Genomic DNA, 16,073 nt, shown 5'->3' on the forward strand with positions numbered 1-16,073 from the left:
GTGTTAATTTCTGAGGCCACAATAGGTTGTCAATTGTTTAAACACGGGTATCAGTATAATCTGTTTAAATAATGCACTCAAGAGATTGTTTAAGTATTTAAAGTCTGATATTGAGTGTGCATTTGGATGACAGTTTTAGAAAGTGGGAGAAAGTCAGAAAGGCAACCCCTCAGAACTCTAAATATAGAAGTGGCAGGTGGTCATATGGCGGATGGACTGCCAATCTCAAAGTGCCTGACACCACAGAATTATATTAGTTAATATAAAAAAAGCACTCCGTTTTCAGGCCACAAGTGGCCCATCGGGACCATCCGACCGCCATGTCATCCTCAGTGAGTATGCGGATAGGAGGGGCGTGTGGTCAGCACACCGCTCTCCCGGTCGTTAAGATGGTTTTCTTTGAGCGGAGCCGCTACTGTTAGGTCGAGGAGCTCCTCAATTGGCATCACGGGGCTGAGTGCTCCCCGAAAAATGGCAACAGCGCATGGCGGCCTTGATGGTCACCCATCCAAGTGCCGGCCACGCCCGACAGCGCTTAACTTCGGTGATCTCACGGGAACCAGTATATTCAGTGCGGCAAGATCATTGCCATTAATTAATATAAGAGTGATACAAATGTACAGGCAGCAATATCTTGAAAGTGCTCATATTTTTTTTAAAATTAAGATAAGTGGAATAACATAATTTATGGATGAGACAAAATTATAACAATGAGGTAATTGGGTAAGAAATATTAGGTGATGTACTCTACTTTGCTAGGATAACATCCCGTTTGAGCTTCCCATCATCTAACTGGCTGAGAGGATTTGCAGCTTAGGCAGGAGTGGTGAGAAAGGAGGGGAGGGTGGAGGTGCCAACTTGAAAGAGCACAGTTTCTTTACATTGCAGTCATAAAGTATACTTACATAAACGTACTTTAAGAGCACATGTACGTGGTTTGGGACCATGGTCAAGTGATGTCATTCCCTTGCCTTTTTTTTGTAGATGTGGATAAACTATGCTCCTGTTCTCATCGCAGGGAATACAAGTCGTCAGCCCTGCTCTCATGATAACTGCAGATATCTGTCCTATGAGTCTCATGATATTAAATTGACTTTAGCTCTGTTTGTCTCCAAGTGAGCAATCTGTTTACACTAGTCTTAAATCAGACTTGTGTAAACAACAGTGATGTCATTGTTTATATAAGGAGGCGATGCCAAGTGGTTGCAGGTTTGTTTACATTAGGAGAACAATGGACCACTTTGTGCAAGCTGCCAAGCTGCAGGTTTGTTTACATAAGGAGAAAAAATAATGGACAGGTTTGTCCTAGCTGCCCCTGAAACAGGCAAACTGTACGACGCTGCCCCACATCGCAGTCCCTCCCACTTCAGACGTTAAGCAAGGTATTCCCTTGCGCTGGTCCTATGAGTAGACTGACGGCACCCGGTTTCACCCTGTCCCCTCTCTTATCACATAACACAGTAACACTATACCATAAACACGTCCATTACACTCACCTACATTCTACAAATACATATATGACACAAATCTAACATATCCACAAGAAGAGAGACCAATGTGCGCAGTGGAGGACACCCTTTCCGACAGACGGCCGAACCCCGTGAGATATCCCAGCCAACAATGCCATACAACATTTACATCTTTACTGACTTCCAGGTTGACGACAGCTTAGCTTTACTTTACGTACTCACTCCTTCACCAAAATTATAGCTTTTCATCTGATAATAAATCCTCCGCCCGCATCTCGTGGTCGTGCGGTAGCGTTCTCGCTTCCCACGCTCGGGTTCCCGGGTTCGATTCCCGGCGGGATCAGGGATTTTCTCTGCCTTGTGATGGCTGGGTGTTGTGTGATGTTCTTAGGTTAGTTAGGTTTAAGTAGTTCTAACTTCTAGGGGACTGATGACCATAGATGTTAAGTCCCATAGTGCTCAGAGCCATTTGAACCCAACATATCCTCCTACATGGCACTTCTTTGCTCTGAGTGAACCCAGGTCATTAGAAAAAAACACCCTTACCCCGCTGTTTTTTATTGCAAGATATTTAGCACCACTCTCATAGCAGTCGTCAGCGCTGCTCTCATGATTACTGCGAATATCTGTCCTATGAGTTTCATGATATTAAATTGACTTTAGCTGTATTTGTCTCTAGGGGTTTTACATTTTTCATAGAAAACAGTATCTTCTGCGAAGACTCTGAGATTACAATTAATACTATCAATTAATTAATTAATGTATGTGATGGACAATAAGAATTGCATTATGCTTCACTGAGACACAGAATATGTTCTAGAATTCAGTTCCCAGAGAAAGTAAGTAATATATAGGATAACCTGTGCTCTTGTTCTCATCGCAGGGAATAATTGTCTACTTTCTTGATTTATGGTAAATTATGGTCAAGCCTAGAACTAATTCACAAGTAAAATCTATATAGATTCTGGCAGGGACTCCATCGGGCCCTGGAGCAGTGTCGACTTGTAGCGATTTTAGCTGCTTTTAATAACACGTGTACTATGGTTGCCGTATTGATTCACATTTCTTTGCACCAAGCGAAGCGGTGCGTGACGAAGGCACTATTCAGATTTTAGTTTCCAGTGTTTTCCCTTAAACGGTTTCCATCCCGATCATCTTCCCTTCGTAGCTTGTGACCGTCTCTAATGACGATGTCGTCGATTCGACATTAAACTCAAACTTCCTTCTCTTCTTCCTTCGTTTTCGCTTCTGAAAGAAGTCGAAAATGTCTTTCAACTTGCCAATGTAACGGCTGATTTCTTCTTGCAGATACCTTCCAACTGAGCTAATGCTCTGATTCTAATGACTTCCTCCATGATTACAGGATTTTAAACTCTAACCTTCCCTCTATTATTTAACCTTCATCACAGTTTCAGTTGGGCTATATCCACCAAAATGTTCCCGGAACGTTCAATAGTAATTCAACTACAAATTAATGAACTATTTCCTTGGTATCTATTATAATCCTAATAAGGTTCACCGGTGTTAAAACGAAAACCGGAGGAAGTGAAAGCCAGTGAGGTTCATTGACCCCCATGAAGCATGGCCCTAGCCTTAACTATACAGATAGCCATGTCGTAGATGCAACCAAATGGTAGAGGTATCTATGGAGGGGCAGGACTAACATGCGGTTTCTGAGGTTGGGCAGCATACATTCCAGTAGTTGTACGGGCAACAGTCTGGATGAATTACTGATCTGGCCTTGCAACATTGTCGAACGTGGTCTTGCTATGCGGCGCTACTGTACGGTTTAACGATGATCGCATCCTCCTAGGTAAAATAGTCATTCTTTCGGATCTTTTGGGGGAGACTACTCATAAAGTTATTGAGATCCGGAAATATTCTACAGTTCGGAGCGTAGAATTCCCCCAGTTGATAGGTAAATTGGAATATTTGAACAGAAAAATGAATAAGTTGAAGTTTTATATCGTGGCAGGAAGAACAGTAGTCAGGGGAGTGCAATGTTATCAAAACCAAACCAAACAGGGATTTTGAAGGAGTAGAACTAATAATGAATAAGAAAACAGGGATGCAGCTGAACTAACGTGAACAACACAGTGTACATTTTTTAAATGGCCAAGTTAGGTTCAAATCCACGACCCCCCACAATAGTACATGTGTATATGCCTCCTAGCACCAAAGATGGCGAAGAGATTGAATTAAATTGATGAAGGGATAAACGAAGTTATTCACTACCTCAAGGGTGGCGAAAATTTGAGTGTGACGAGCAATTGTAATTCTATAGCAGGAAACGGAAGAGAAGGAAAAACAGTAAGGGAATGTGGATTGTGGGGAACGATTGAAAGGGGAAGCTACCGGTACGTGGTAGAATTTTGCACATAGTACATTTTCATCATTACTAACATTTGGTTTAGGAGTCAAGAAAGGAGGTTGGATATCTGGAAGAGGCCTGTACACACCAGGAGGTTCCAGACACATTGAATAATGGCAAGACAAATTGCGAAACCAGATTCTAAACTATAAAGCATTTTCAGGAGAAGATGTGGACGGAGATCGTAACTGATTGGTTACGAACTGTAGATGAAAACTGAAGAAGAGGCAGAAGGATCAGAAACTGAGGAGATGGGACCGGCATCAGCTGTAACAATCTGAGATAGATGTTTCAAAGGAAGAATAATTCAAAAACTGATTGAAATAGGTGAAAGAAAAGAAATACAACAGAAGGTGAGTGGGAAGCTTTGAGAGATTAAATAGTGAAGGTAGAAGAGAACTAGGCTATAGAAATCTGTGGATAACACACGGGATAACGAATTTAATTCGTTAAAGTAGCAAATATCGAAATTCAAAGCATGAATCATCCAAAAGGGGATACAGATGTAGAAGAAATGTGATCGACCGAAAGTGCATAATGGCAAAATAGGCCGGCCGGTGTAGCCGTGCGGTTCTAGGCGCTTTAGTCTGGCACCGCGTGACCGCTACGGTCGCAGGTTTGAATCCAGCCTCGGGCATGGATGTGTGTGATGTCCTTAGGTTAGTTAGTTCTAAGTAGTTCTAAGTTCTAGGGGACTGATGACCACAGATGTTAAGTCCCATAGTGCTCAGTGCCATTTGAACCATTTTTTGGCAAAGTAGAAATAACTGTAGAAGAAATGTGCAAAGCTACAGAAGCGTGAAAGACTATGGGAAAGATAGATTCTGTGTACAGGAAAGTTCGAGAGATATTTAGAGAAAAGAGAAAGACCTGCGTAAACATAAAGAGCTGTGATGGCAAGCCAGTACTACGGAAAGAAGGGAAGGCTGAAAGATGGAAGGAAAATACAGGCTAGGCAGAAACAGCCTGAAAGATTATGAGCGTGTTCCAGGGCAGGTTGTGCTGCGAAATAACAGTTAAGAAAAAAAATTCGATACTTTGCGCCGTTTCCGAGTCAATTAGCATTGAAGCTAGGCAATCAGGCCGTTCGCGCGTAGATTCAAACCGCTCGCCAGAGACAGTGTCACCAAACGCGTGCTTCGTTTGGTTTTCTACAACCGAATAAGAGAAAAATGGTTCAAATGGCTCTGAGCACTATGGGACTTAACATCTACGGTCATCAGTCCCCTAGAACTTAGAACTACTTAAACCTAACTAACCTAAGGACATCACACAACACCGTGTCATCACGAGGCAGAGAAAATCCCTGAGCCCGCCGAATAAGAGAGCAGTACAAAAATTGGACATGGGATGGTAGTAAGGATCGAACCCGAGCGAAAGGTTGAGCAGTCTCATTCGCTATTATCTACGCTATGACAACAACTGACACTGATTGTATCTGGCGGTCGCTTGAATTTGCGTGCCCAACGTCCTGACTGGCTAACTTCAATGCTAATTAACTCGGAAACGGCGGTACCTTGTACTTGGAATTCGCCTCAGTGGATACTGCCAAAAATCTGCTCTTATTTTGCTTTGATCTGGATGTCTGGTATAGCTGTTACGGTTTTCCGTGGCTTCATGTAAATCCTGAGTGTTACAGGGTCCATTCCTTTGCGGATGCGTCGGATAGACCGCCAACCCAAATCATCACCTGTACAATCTACACTCGTCTCGTGTGCGAAACCATCTTGGCTTGGTCCGAGGGGCCATACCGCACAAAATCTCACATATGCTAGCCTCCCGTGAGCCCCAAAGAAAAACGCTATGGCACCCAGATGGGCCATTACAGGACAGAGGCCACCACCTATGATAGGTATCCCAGTTCACACACACACACACACAGAGAAAGAGAGAGAGAGAGAGAGAGAGAGAGAGAGAGAGAGAGAGAGAGAGAGAATAAAACCACTGACACGTTCGAATGAAAAATGAGTAAAAATTCCGTTTCGGGAGTCCACTGTTACAATATACGTCTGTACCAAAAACTATTAGTTATAAGGGTCGTATCTTCGGCCCCTGCTAGTCATTTGGACCCCCACAACATCTAATAAACCAAACTGCGGTTTCTGGTGCTGAATGTAACACAAGTACTAGTTTGTTCTCATGTCAGAAGAGCACCCTGATGTATTGGCTAGTTCTACCATTGAGCAGTGAGGTTATCTTGTTTTCACCGCCGACAAAGACTTTAAGAGGTAGCAGTTTGTGCCCGTATTTGTATAGCTATACCTATGTAAATCCTCCTTATTATACACGTATGAAGGCCTGTGTTCCAGTATTAATACTGTACCTTAAACTTAACATTAGACGAAGATAACTGTTCGTCAACAAAGATGGCGGTGTTGGTATTATACGCCTCCAATATAAAAGATAACAAACTGTAATCAAGACAGAACTTCTGTTCAGTTTTGTGTTGCAGAAGCCTTGTACAGAGTTAACGCCCAGGAGGAAACCAAAAAGAATGACTTGTGATAAGCAATATAAGATAAAAGCTTTAAAGGCACTCTAGAGCAAAGAATAGGCTTTAAAAGGCAGAAAAATGTGTGGACAGCCGTCAAGATCATTCCTACATTGTACTTTTTTACAAGAATATGTGATTTACTAAAAGTGTCTTTCATGTATTTTTTGTTTAATTTTTTGAATTTATCGCATGGGCCTATTATTACAAGCACAATTCTTATTCGCGGTTCGTTTTAAGGTTCCATAAAACAAAGTTTTTTATATGGCATCCCTAATACATAAGAATTGTATGATAAGTAAGTGAAATATATGTCATAGTATCTGTTGAGCAGGTTTGCAGTAGACAGAAAATACTGTGGCAGTAAGGACAAAACAAGAAGGTGGGGGCCCCTTATACCAGCTCTTCCCAGACAAGTAAACTGCTGGACTCAAGCTCTAACTGTGAGAAGGATATTCGTGACCATTGTTCCAAATTCGAAACAGAGCAAGAAAACTTATTATTTTCTGGTTACTCATTCATCTAGAATATGCTCATATAATTTAGGGCGGCAGCTGTTTCACTGTCCAAATATTGCTGCCTTATGTACTCACAAATCTTAGTTTTCTTACGCATTCTATTTTGTAAGGAGGTAGCGAAACTAGAGTTTAAGTTTCTTTTTATGTCGCTCGGCAGCATATCCAAAAACTCAATGCTTAGAGGAACACTTATCCGTACATCTATAACTCTCTACACTGGAGGCTGCTTCTCTGGGTTGGCACTAGAAGGACAGAGCAGAGGAAGGTACATTTTATGAAATGTGAGCGCCACAGCGTACAGTAAATTGTCTGCCTACCTGGTTTTTGTCGAACACGTTACATAGCTTATTTCTAGTAGACGTTTGCGTTAAAGGATATGGCCACTCGATGATGAAACGAGTATATCGGCGTATGGGGTTGTCCTCACTGAGGATGAATAGCGAAGTGGGCCCCTTGGCGCCTGGGGGAGGCTGGTGTGGGTGCGGGCTCATGCCGTGGCCGGGGGCGGGCGAGCAGTCACGACCAGACCGCTGCTGTGCTACCGCCTCCTGGGCTGCTGCCAACCTGCAACAAACACAACACTCTCAGAGCACTGCTGAAAGAGACAAATAGAGAATGGACAAAACATAACACATTAACATGTCTAATACGGTGTAGGAAACCCGTTGTCATTCAAACTAGCTTCCCTCATTCGAGGGAATCTTACACTTAGGCGACAAAATTCATGGGATGCCTCGTAATATCGTGTCAGACCTCCTTTTTCCCGGCGTAGTGCACCAACTCGACGCGGCACGGACTCAAAAAGTCGTTGGAAGTCCCCTGCATAAATACTGAGCCATGCTTCCTCTATAGTTTCCATAACTGCGAAAGTGCTGCCGGTGCAGGGTTTGGTGCGCGAACTGACCTCTCAATTATGTCCCATAAACCTTCGATGGGATTCGTGTGGGACGATCTGATGGCCAAATCATTGGTTCGTATTGTCCAGAGTACTTTTCAAATCAATACCGAATAATTATGGACCGGTGGCATGGCGCACTGTCATCGATAAAAATTCAATCGTTGTTTGGAACATGAAGTCTATGAATGGCGGCAAATGGTCTTCAAGTAGCCAAACATAACTATTTTCAATGATCGGCTCAGTTGGACCAGAGGACCTACTACATTCTATGTAAAGACTACCCACACAATTATGGAGCCACCACCAACTCGCACAGTGCCTTGTTGACAAGCTGGGCCCATAGCCTCTTGGGTTTGCGCCACGCTCGAAGCCTACATCACCTCTTATCAACCGAAATCGGGACTCATCTGACCAGGCCACGGTTTTCCAGTCGTTTACGGTCTAACCGATGTGGTCACGAGTGCAGGAGAGGCGCTGCAGGCGACGATGTGCTGTTAGCATACCACTCCCGTTGGTCGCCTGCTGCCATAGCCCATTAACGCCACATTTCGCCGCACTGTCCTAACAGATACGTTCGTCGTACGTCCCACATTGATTTCTGCTATAATTTCTCACAGTGTTGCTTGTCTGTTAGCACTGAAAGTCTACGCAAACGTCGCTGCTCTCGGTCGTTAAGTGAAAACTGTCGGCCACTGCGTTGCCCGTGGTCAGGGGTAATGCCTGAAATTTGGTATTCTCGGCACGCTCTCGAATATTGAATTCCCTAAAGATTCCCTAGAAGGAATGTCTCATGCGTGTAGCTCCAACTATCATTTCGTGTTCAAAGTTTGTTAATTCCCGTCGTGTGACCATAATCACTTCGGAAACCCTTTTACATGAATCACTTTAGTACAAATGATAGCTACGCCAGTGCACTCACCTTTTATACCTTGTGTACGCGATACTACAGCTATCTGTATATGTGCATATCGCTATCCCATGAGTTTCGTCACCTCAGTGTATACCATTCTTTTGGAGAAATAGAGGCAAGTCAAGTAAAGATGATGGAGGTTGATAGCGATCACGTGTCATGTTCTTCAAAATAGACCACAAAGGTTCACTAATATTGAAATAAGGTGACTCTGGTGACCAGGGGAGATGCGACAATTAATCCTATGCGATGTGAACTGTGTGAACAGGGGCCTTGTCGTCTTGGAACACAGAAACAGCATTGGAGAACAAACACTGTCCCTGGGATGGACCTGATAAGCCAAAAGGATCACATACTCCTTGGCAGGAATGCAACCTTGCAAGGTAACCATAGTGCCAGATGGAATACCAAGATATGGCTCCCGAAATCATCACCGAACGCCCGTCATTTTTCGATGTTGGGACGTAAACACTGCCAGAGTTTGGAAACAATGTGCAACAAGACTCATCCGACCAAATGACTTTCTTCCATTCCTCCACAGTCAGGTTTATAGCTTCGGCACCACGTTTTCCTCATTTGTATCACTGATAAATGGTTTTGGAAATCCAACTTGCCCTGCAATTTCCTGCTTCTGGAGCTCCATTCCTGTTATTTTGGTACTGACAGTGTTCACGAGTGCGTCATGCAGTTCTGCAGTGACTGTTGCAGCTTTCGTCCTCTTATTTTTCGTTGCGATCACTCGACACTCACTTTCGTCCGCGTTGTTACTTACGGATGATGTTTCTCCATTTCCTTTGTACGCGATATAGATATTCTATACGTTGCCTCGTGAAACACAAAACACTTCGACTCCCTTGGTTACGTAAGCATCCACTTCCGAATTCAAAAAATGGCTCTGAGCACTATGGGACTTAACTTCTGATGTCATCAGTCCCCTAGAACTTAGAACTACCTAAACCTAAATAACCTAAGGACATCACACACATCCATGCCCGAGGCAGGATTCGAACCTGCGACCGTAGCGGTCTCACGGTTCCAGGCTGTAGCGCCTAGAACCACTCGGCCCCTCCGGCCGGCTTTCGAATTCACTTAGCTGCACTCACAACTACACAGAACACTGTTCTGACCACTGACTTTTGCAACGTATTGAGGACATTGCACAAGAGCCACTCGTGGTCATTTACGATATAATACCTGAACCTGCAAGTGGACCGAGCGAGGTGGTGCAGTGGTTTGCACACTGGACTCGCATTCGGGAGGACGACGGTTCAATCCCGTGTCCGGCCATCCTGATTTAGGTTTTCCATGATTTCCCTAGATCATTTCAGGCAAATGCCGGGATGGTACCTTTCAAAGGGCACGGCCGATTTCCTTCCACATCCTTCCCTAATCCGAGCTTGTGCTCCGTCTCTAATGACCTCGTTGTCGACGGGACGTTAAACACTAATCCTCCTCCTCCTGAACCTGCAAGCTTGGCTTGCATCTGCAGTTATATTAGAGAATTAATTTCTCAATGTGTTTCCATACCCAGGTCCAACCCCTGTAAGTTGTATGGGAACAGGACCTGAAAGAAGTACATTCTTCCCCGGTTCGATTCCCGGCGGGATCAGGGATTTTCTCTGCCTCGTGATGACTGGGTGTTGTGTGATGTCCTTAGGTTAGTTAGGTTTAAGTAGTTCTAAGTTCTAGGGGACTGATGACCATAGATGTTAAGTCCCATAGTGCTCAGAGCCATTTGAACTATTTTGAAGTACATTCTGCTGCTTAATAAACATGCAGGCACAGAAATATTTCCATTTCCTATCGTCAAATGCAGCGGAGACAAGGAAATAAATGCTTGTATGCAATGTGTTTCACAATTCCTATCACATTCTTCTATGGAAACTAGAGGCGACTTACGGTTAGTAGATAAAATTTTGATGAATAACCCATGCCGTTAAATGAACAGTTTACATGTAATACAAGTTTGAAGACCGGATCAGTTTCGCGTCTCCCGCTTAACGGTACTCATAGAGAGAAAACAATGAATTCTGACCTGTGTGTTCTACAGGAGTTCGTGGCATGGGCAGTGTTTAGAGTACTCATCGTTGCGTTCTCCTCTGCGGGACAAACGGCGTCAACTTGAAAATCGAATATGCTGCGCGTGCGTGGAACACAGCAGTTACCCATCCTCCTTCAGTAATTACTAGATTCTCGCAGCCGTTGTTGTAGTCGGACGAAAATGGTATGTTGTGTCACAATTACAAAACGTCGACGCCCAAATATTAGTTTGTGTGCGTAATGTAAAGCGGGAGATTCGAAAGTGAGCCGATCTTCCAACTTATTTCCGGACATGTGTTCCTTACCAAACTTTTATCTACTAGGTCCCCTCTGCAACCCCTAGAAGCCTGTGACAGGTATTAGTAACCAGCCTGTAAATTTCGACTCTTTCCATTCGGTGTTTACATTGGATATCAGATCTGCTTATTAAGTTTCCACTCCATAAAGTCGTGTTATAACCGTCAATTTCATACGGTTTTGGAGAGTGCACATTTTAACTACGGAATCAAAACACATGTATTCACTTACTAAATTTAATGTAAACAGTCCATTACAGTTGAAAAGAGGCATAAATATTGATAAATACCACATTACATGAAAAAATTACGTCATTACTTTTAGCGAAGTTGGCTGTGGCTCAAACAGGATTATGCTGCGACAGCAAATTTCAATCATCAGCCCAATGATGTATACAAATCCTGACAGATCTACGATTATGTTCGAACACAAACTGAACGTTTCTTCCGTTCCATAGGCAAAATTTTATTTACAACTTGTAACACCTATGCATCTACATCTGCTTAAACATTACTCAAACCACTGTGAAGTGCATGGCACAGGGTATTTAGCATGGTATCACAGGTTAGCGGTCCTTCCCGTTGCAGTCGTCTACGGAGCCCGGAAGGAATCACTGCTTAAATGCCTCAGCGCGTGCGCATGCTGTAATTAGTCTACGAGTGCAGTACGTAGGGGGTTGTAGTTTTTCTCTGGATTCTACAGTTAATACTGGTGAGTGTAACCTTGTAACGTAGGAACAGCAGAGAACCTAAGACACTTCCTTGGGGAACGCCAGATCTTAGTTCTATTTTACTCGATGACTTTCCGGCCATTACTAATAACTGTGTTCGTTCCGACAGGAAATTCCTAATCCAGTCGCTCAATTGAGACGATACTCCATAGGCACGCAAACTGATTAAAAGCCGCTTGTGGGGAACGGTGCCGAAGGCCTTTTGGAAATCTAGAAATGTGAATCAGTCGGATATCCCCTGCCCTTATCACTCATTACCTAATGATAATAAAGAGGTATGTGTTTCTCAGGAACGATGGTTTTTGAATTCCTGCTGACCGTGTGTCAACAGATCATTTTCCTCGAGGTAATTCAGAATGTGTTCGAAAACCGTTTATATTCCAAAATCCTACTGAAAATCGACGTCAGTGATATGGGTCCATAATTTATCGGATTACTCCTCGTTCCTTTCTCGAGTTCTGGTGTGACCTGTGTAACATTCCAGTCTTTAGATACGGATCTTTCGTCGAGCTAGCAGTTGTATATGATAGTTAAGTACGGAGGTATTATAGCAACATACTATGAAATAAACCTAACTGGTATATGATCTGGACCAGAAAACTTCTCTTTACTAAGTGATTTAAGCTGCTTTGCTACACAACTGATGTCTACTTCCACGTTACTCATGTTGGCAGCAGGTGTCGATTCGAATTCTGGAAAACTTATTTCGCCTTCTATGGTGAAGGAATCCGTAACATTACTTTCGTTATCTCACAGCGAAGCTATTGATGCTGACTTTCCACTGGTGTACTTCACATATAACCAGATAATCTTTGGATTTTCTGCCAGATTTATAGAGAAGATTTCGTTGTGGAAACTATTAAAAGCATCTCGATTTGTAGTTCGCGTTAAGTTTCGAGCTAGTGTAAAACATCCTCAACCTTGGAGATTATGCGTTCTTTTAAATTTGGCATTTTTTTTTTTTTTCGTTGCTTCTGAAGCTGTGTTCTGACCTGTTTTGTTACGATGGGCGGAGGGGGACCAGTTTCACGTTATTAATTTATCAGGTATAAATCTCTTCACTGGTGGCGATACTAATGTACTTCTTTGAATTTAAGCCAGAAGTTCTGAAGGAACGGAGGCTGTCTCCTAGGAAGGCGTCAATCGAATTTTTATCTGCTTATTTAAACTGATATACAGGGTGAGGCATTTAAAACTGTTTGTCGGAATATTTGGCGAAATACACATCGGATTTAAAAATGTGGTAATAAAAGCTGTTCACCTCGAAGAGGGAACGCTCGACCACCCCCCACCTCCTGCCTCACCACCGAGGGCGGGAGGGGGGTGACTTTGAAATCTTAAATAGGAACCCCTATTTTTTATTGTAGATGTGGATTCTCCGTGATAAAAATGTAACTTTGTACATTTCTTTCGTTTCATGATATATGACGCTGTAAACGGCAAACATGGTAATTAGGTGACAACTGTTGCAAAACGGTACTTTATCAAACAAATACACATCCGATTAAGACAATCGAAGTACTTTTTTTGATATTTTTGGTAATGCTATCATGTGAAACACAGATCGTGATCATGCGCTCTGTCCCTGTGCATGTTATTTCAATGATTCGGACTGTACACATCTCGTCGCAATTGTTCCATGATGTTAACGATTGTAGAGAGGGTCGGTATCATTCCCGCGTACTTTTAGGCTCATAGAAATGTTGACGAAGCTCGTCAAAGGTATGCTACTCTGTTCACTAATAGGAATATTCCGCCTGCAAAGACGTTTCACAGTATTGTCCACCTGTTTACTGAAATGGGAAATGTTAAACCTAGAGGAAGACTCCTACCGGGGCCTCTGACAAAGGAAAATAAGACAATGCGGATGCTGCAAATCCTCACATTGGTTCACGGTAAATTGCGCGAGTTTCAGAAATTTTGCAAAGAAATGTTCGACGCATACTGCATGCACACAAATGGCATCCATTTCATTTACCGCTACATCAAGAACTGCATGGTGACGATTTTCACAATCGCCTGAATTTCTGGAACTGGATACAGGAACAACTGACAGTCAATGACAGTTCCATTTCACAGACACTTTTCTCCGATGAATCAAATTTTGCGAATCGTGGTCAAGTGAATCGACATAATATGCATCATTGGTCAGTGGAGAATCCCCATTTGGTAAGGCAAGTTGAACATCAACGCCCATAGAGCGCCAACGTTTGGTGTGGTATTTTAGGAACGCAGGTAATTGGCCCCATTTTTCATAGAAGGTAATCTGACTGGTCAAATGTACAGCGACATTGTGGATAATGTTTTACCCGTACTAATGGACGATGTTCCACTTTAAACGAGACTGGATATTTGGTTTCAACACAATAAATGCGCAGCGCATTATTCACGACTAGCTTGAGAAGTTTTGAACTGAATCGAAACTATGTGCGTCCATGGACTGGACAAGATCCTCAAACGTCACCCGCACGTTCACCCGATTTGACTTCTGCCGATATTTTTCTGTGGGGATGGCTAAAAGAGAGCATGGGTGTACCAACAACCTCCGAAGTTATGAGGCAGCGAATTCTCAGTGAATGTGCAGACATCAGTGCAAAGATATTAATACACTCCTGGAAATTGAAATAAGAACACCGTGAATTCATTGTCCCAGGAAGGGGAAACTTTATTGACACATTCCTGGGGTCAGATACATCACATGATCACACTGACAGAACCACAGGCACATAGACACAGGCAACAGAGCATGCACAATGTCGGCACTAGTACAGTGTATATCCACCTTTCGCAGCAGTGCAGGCTGTTATTCTCCCATGGAGACGATCGTAGAGATGCTGGATGTAGTCCTGTGGAACGGCTTGCCATGCCATTTCCACCTGGCGCCTCAGTTGGACCAGCGTTCGTGCTGGACGTGCAGACCGCGTGAGACGACGCTTCATCCAGTCCCAAACATGCTCAATGGGGGACAGATCCGGAGATCTTGCTGGCCAGGGTAGTTGACTTACACCTTCTAGAGCACGTTGGGTGGCACGGGATACATGCGGACGTGCATTGTCCTGTTGGAACAGCAAGTTCCCTTGCCGGTCTAGGAATGGTAGAACGATGGGTTCGATGACGGTTTGGATGTACCGTGCACTATTCAGTGTCCCCTCGACGATCACCAGAGGTGTACGGCCAGTGTAGGAGATCGCTCCCCACACCATGATGCCGGGTGTTGGTCCTGTGTGCCTCGGTCGTATGCAGTCCTGATTGTGGCGCTCACCTGCACGGCGCCAAACACGCATACGACCATCATTGGCACCAAGGCAGAAGCGACTCTCATCGCTGAAGACGACACGTCTCCATTCGTCCCTCCATTCACGCCTGTCGCGACACCACTGGAGGCGGGCTGCACGATGTTGGGGCGTGAGCGGAAGACGGCCTAACGGTGTGCGGGACCGTAGCCCAGTTTCATGGAGACGGTTGCGAACGGTCCTCGCCGATACCCCAGGAGCAACAGTGTCCCTAATTTGCTGGGAAGTGGCGGTGCGGTCCCCTACGGCACTGCGTAGGATCCTACGGTCTTGGCGTGCATCCGTGCGTCGCTGCGATCCCGTCCCAGGTCGACGGGCACGTGCACCTTCCGCCGACCACTGGCGACAACATCGATGTACTGTGGAGACCTCACGCCCCACGTGTTGAGCAATTCGGCGGTACGTCCACCCGGCCTCCCGCATGCCCACTATACGCCCTCGCTCAAAGTCCGTCAACTGCACATACGGTTCACGTCGACGCTGTCGCGGCATGCTACCAGTGTTAAAGACTGCGATGGAGCTCCGTATGCCACGGCAAACTGGCTGATACTGACGGCGGAGGTGCACAAATGCTGCGTAGCTAGCGCCATTCGACGGCCAACACCGCGGTTCCTGGTGTGTCCGCCGTGCCGTGCGTGTGATCATTGCTTGTAGAGTCCTCTCGCAGTGCCCCAAGCAAGTATGGTGGGTCTGACACACCGGTGTCAATGTGTTCTTTTCTCCATTTCCAGGAGTGTATATGTAGGATTGTCAATCAGACACACAGTTACAAAGTGCATTAGAAACAAAGAACGACGTTTCGAACATTTGCTGCACTGAAACACTTGTGAGAGGCAAGGGGACTCACAGTAATCAAGCACCCCCAGATAGTGAGAGACAAGGGGACTCACCAAAATGAAACACCCGGAAGGGAACACATTACTACTACGTCCGCGTCGTTGTTTCTGGGTAACGCTAAATGTATATATAAAGTTTTTTTTTAAAAAATTACCGCTACCAGTCACAAACTTTGTCAGCTGTCGTTTTACTTATTTATTTAGCGACATGTTTTGAGGT

At 44.3% G+C, this 16,073-nt stretch overlaps 1 protein-coding gene across 1 annotated transcript in view; it reads right to left on the reverse strand.

Moving 5' to 3' along the window:
* Positions 1–225: 225 nt before the first annotated feature.
* LOC126298060 (uncharacterized) overlaps positions 226–16,073 on the reverse strand; it is a 104,033-nt gene continuing 88,185 nt past the window's right edge. Inside the window, exons 2-3 of the mRNA XM_049989379.1 lie at positions 7,167–7,413; positions 226–234 (exon numbers count right to left, since the gene is read on the reverse strand). Coding sequence (XP_049845336.1) covers positions 226–234; positions 7,167–7,413 — 256 coding nt within the window. The remainder of the gene's footprint in view (positions 235–7,166; positions 7,414–16,073) is intronic.

The sequence above is a fragment of the Schistocerca gregaria genome, chromosome X (assembly GCF_023897955.1).
Source record: "Schistocerca gregaria isolate iqSchGreg1 chromosome X, iqSchGreg1.2, whole genome shotgun sequence".
NCBI lineage: Eukaryota > Metazoa > Arthropoda > Insecta > Orthoptera > Acrididae > Schistocerca > Schistocerca gregaria.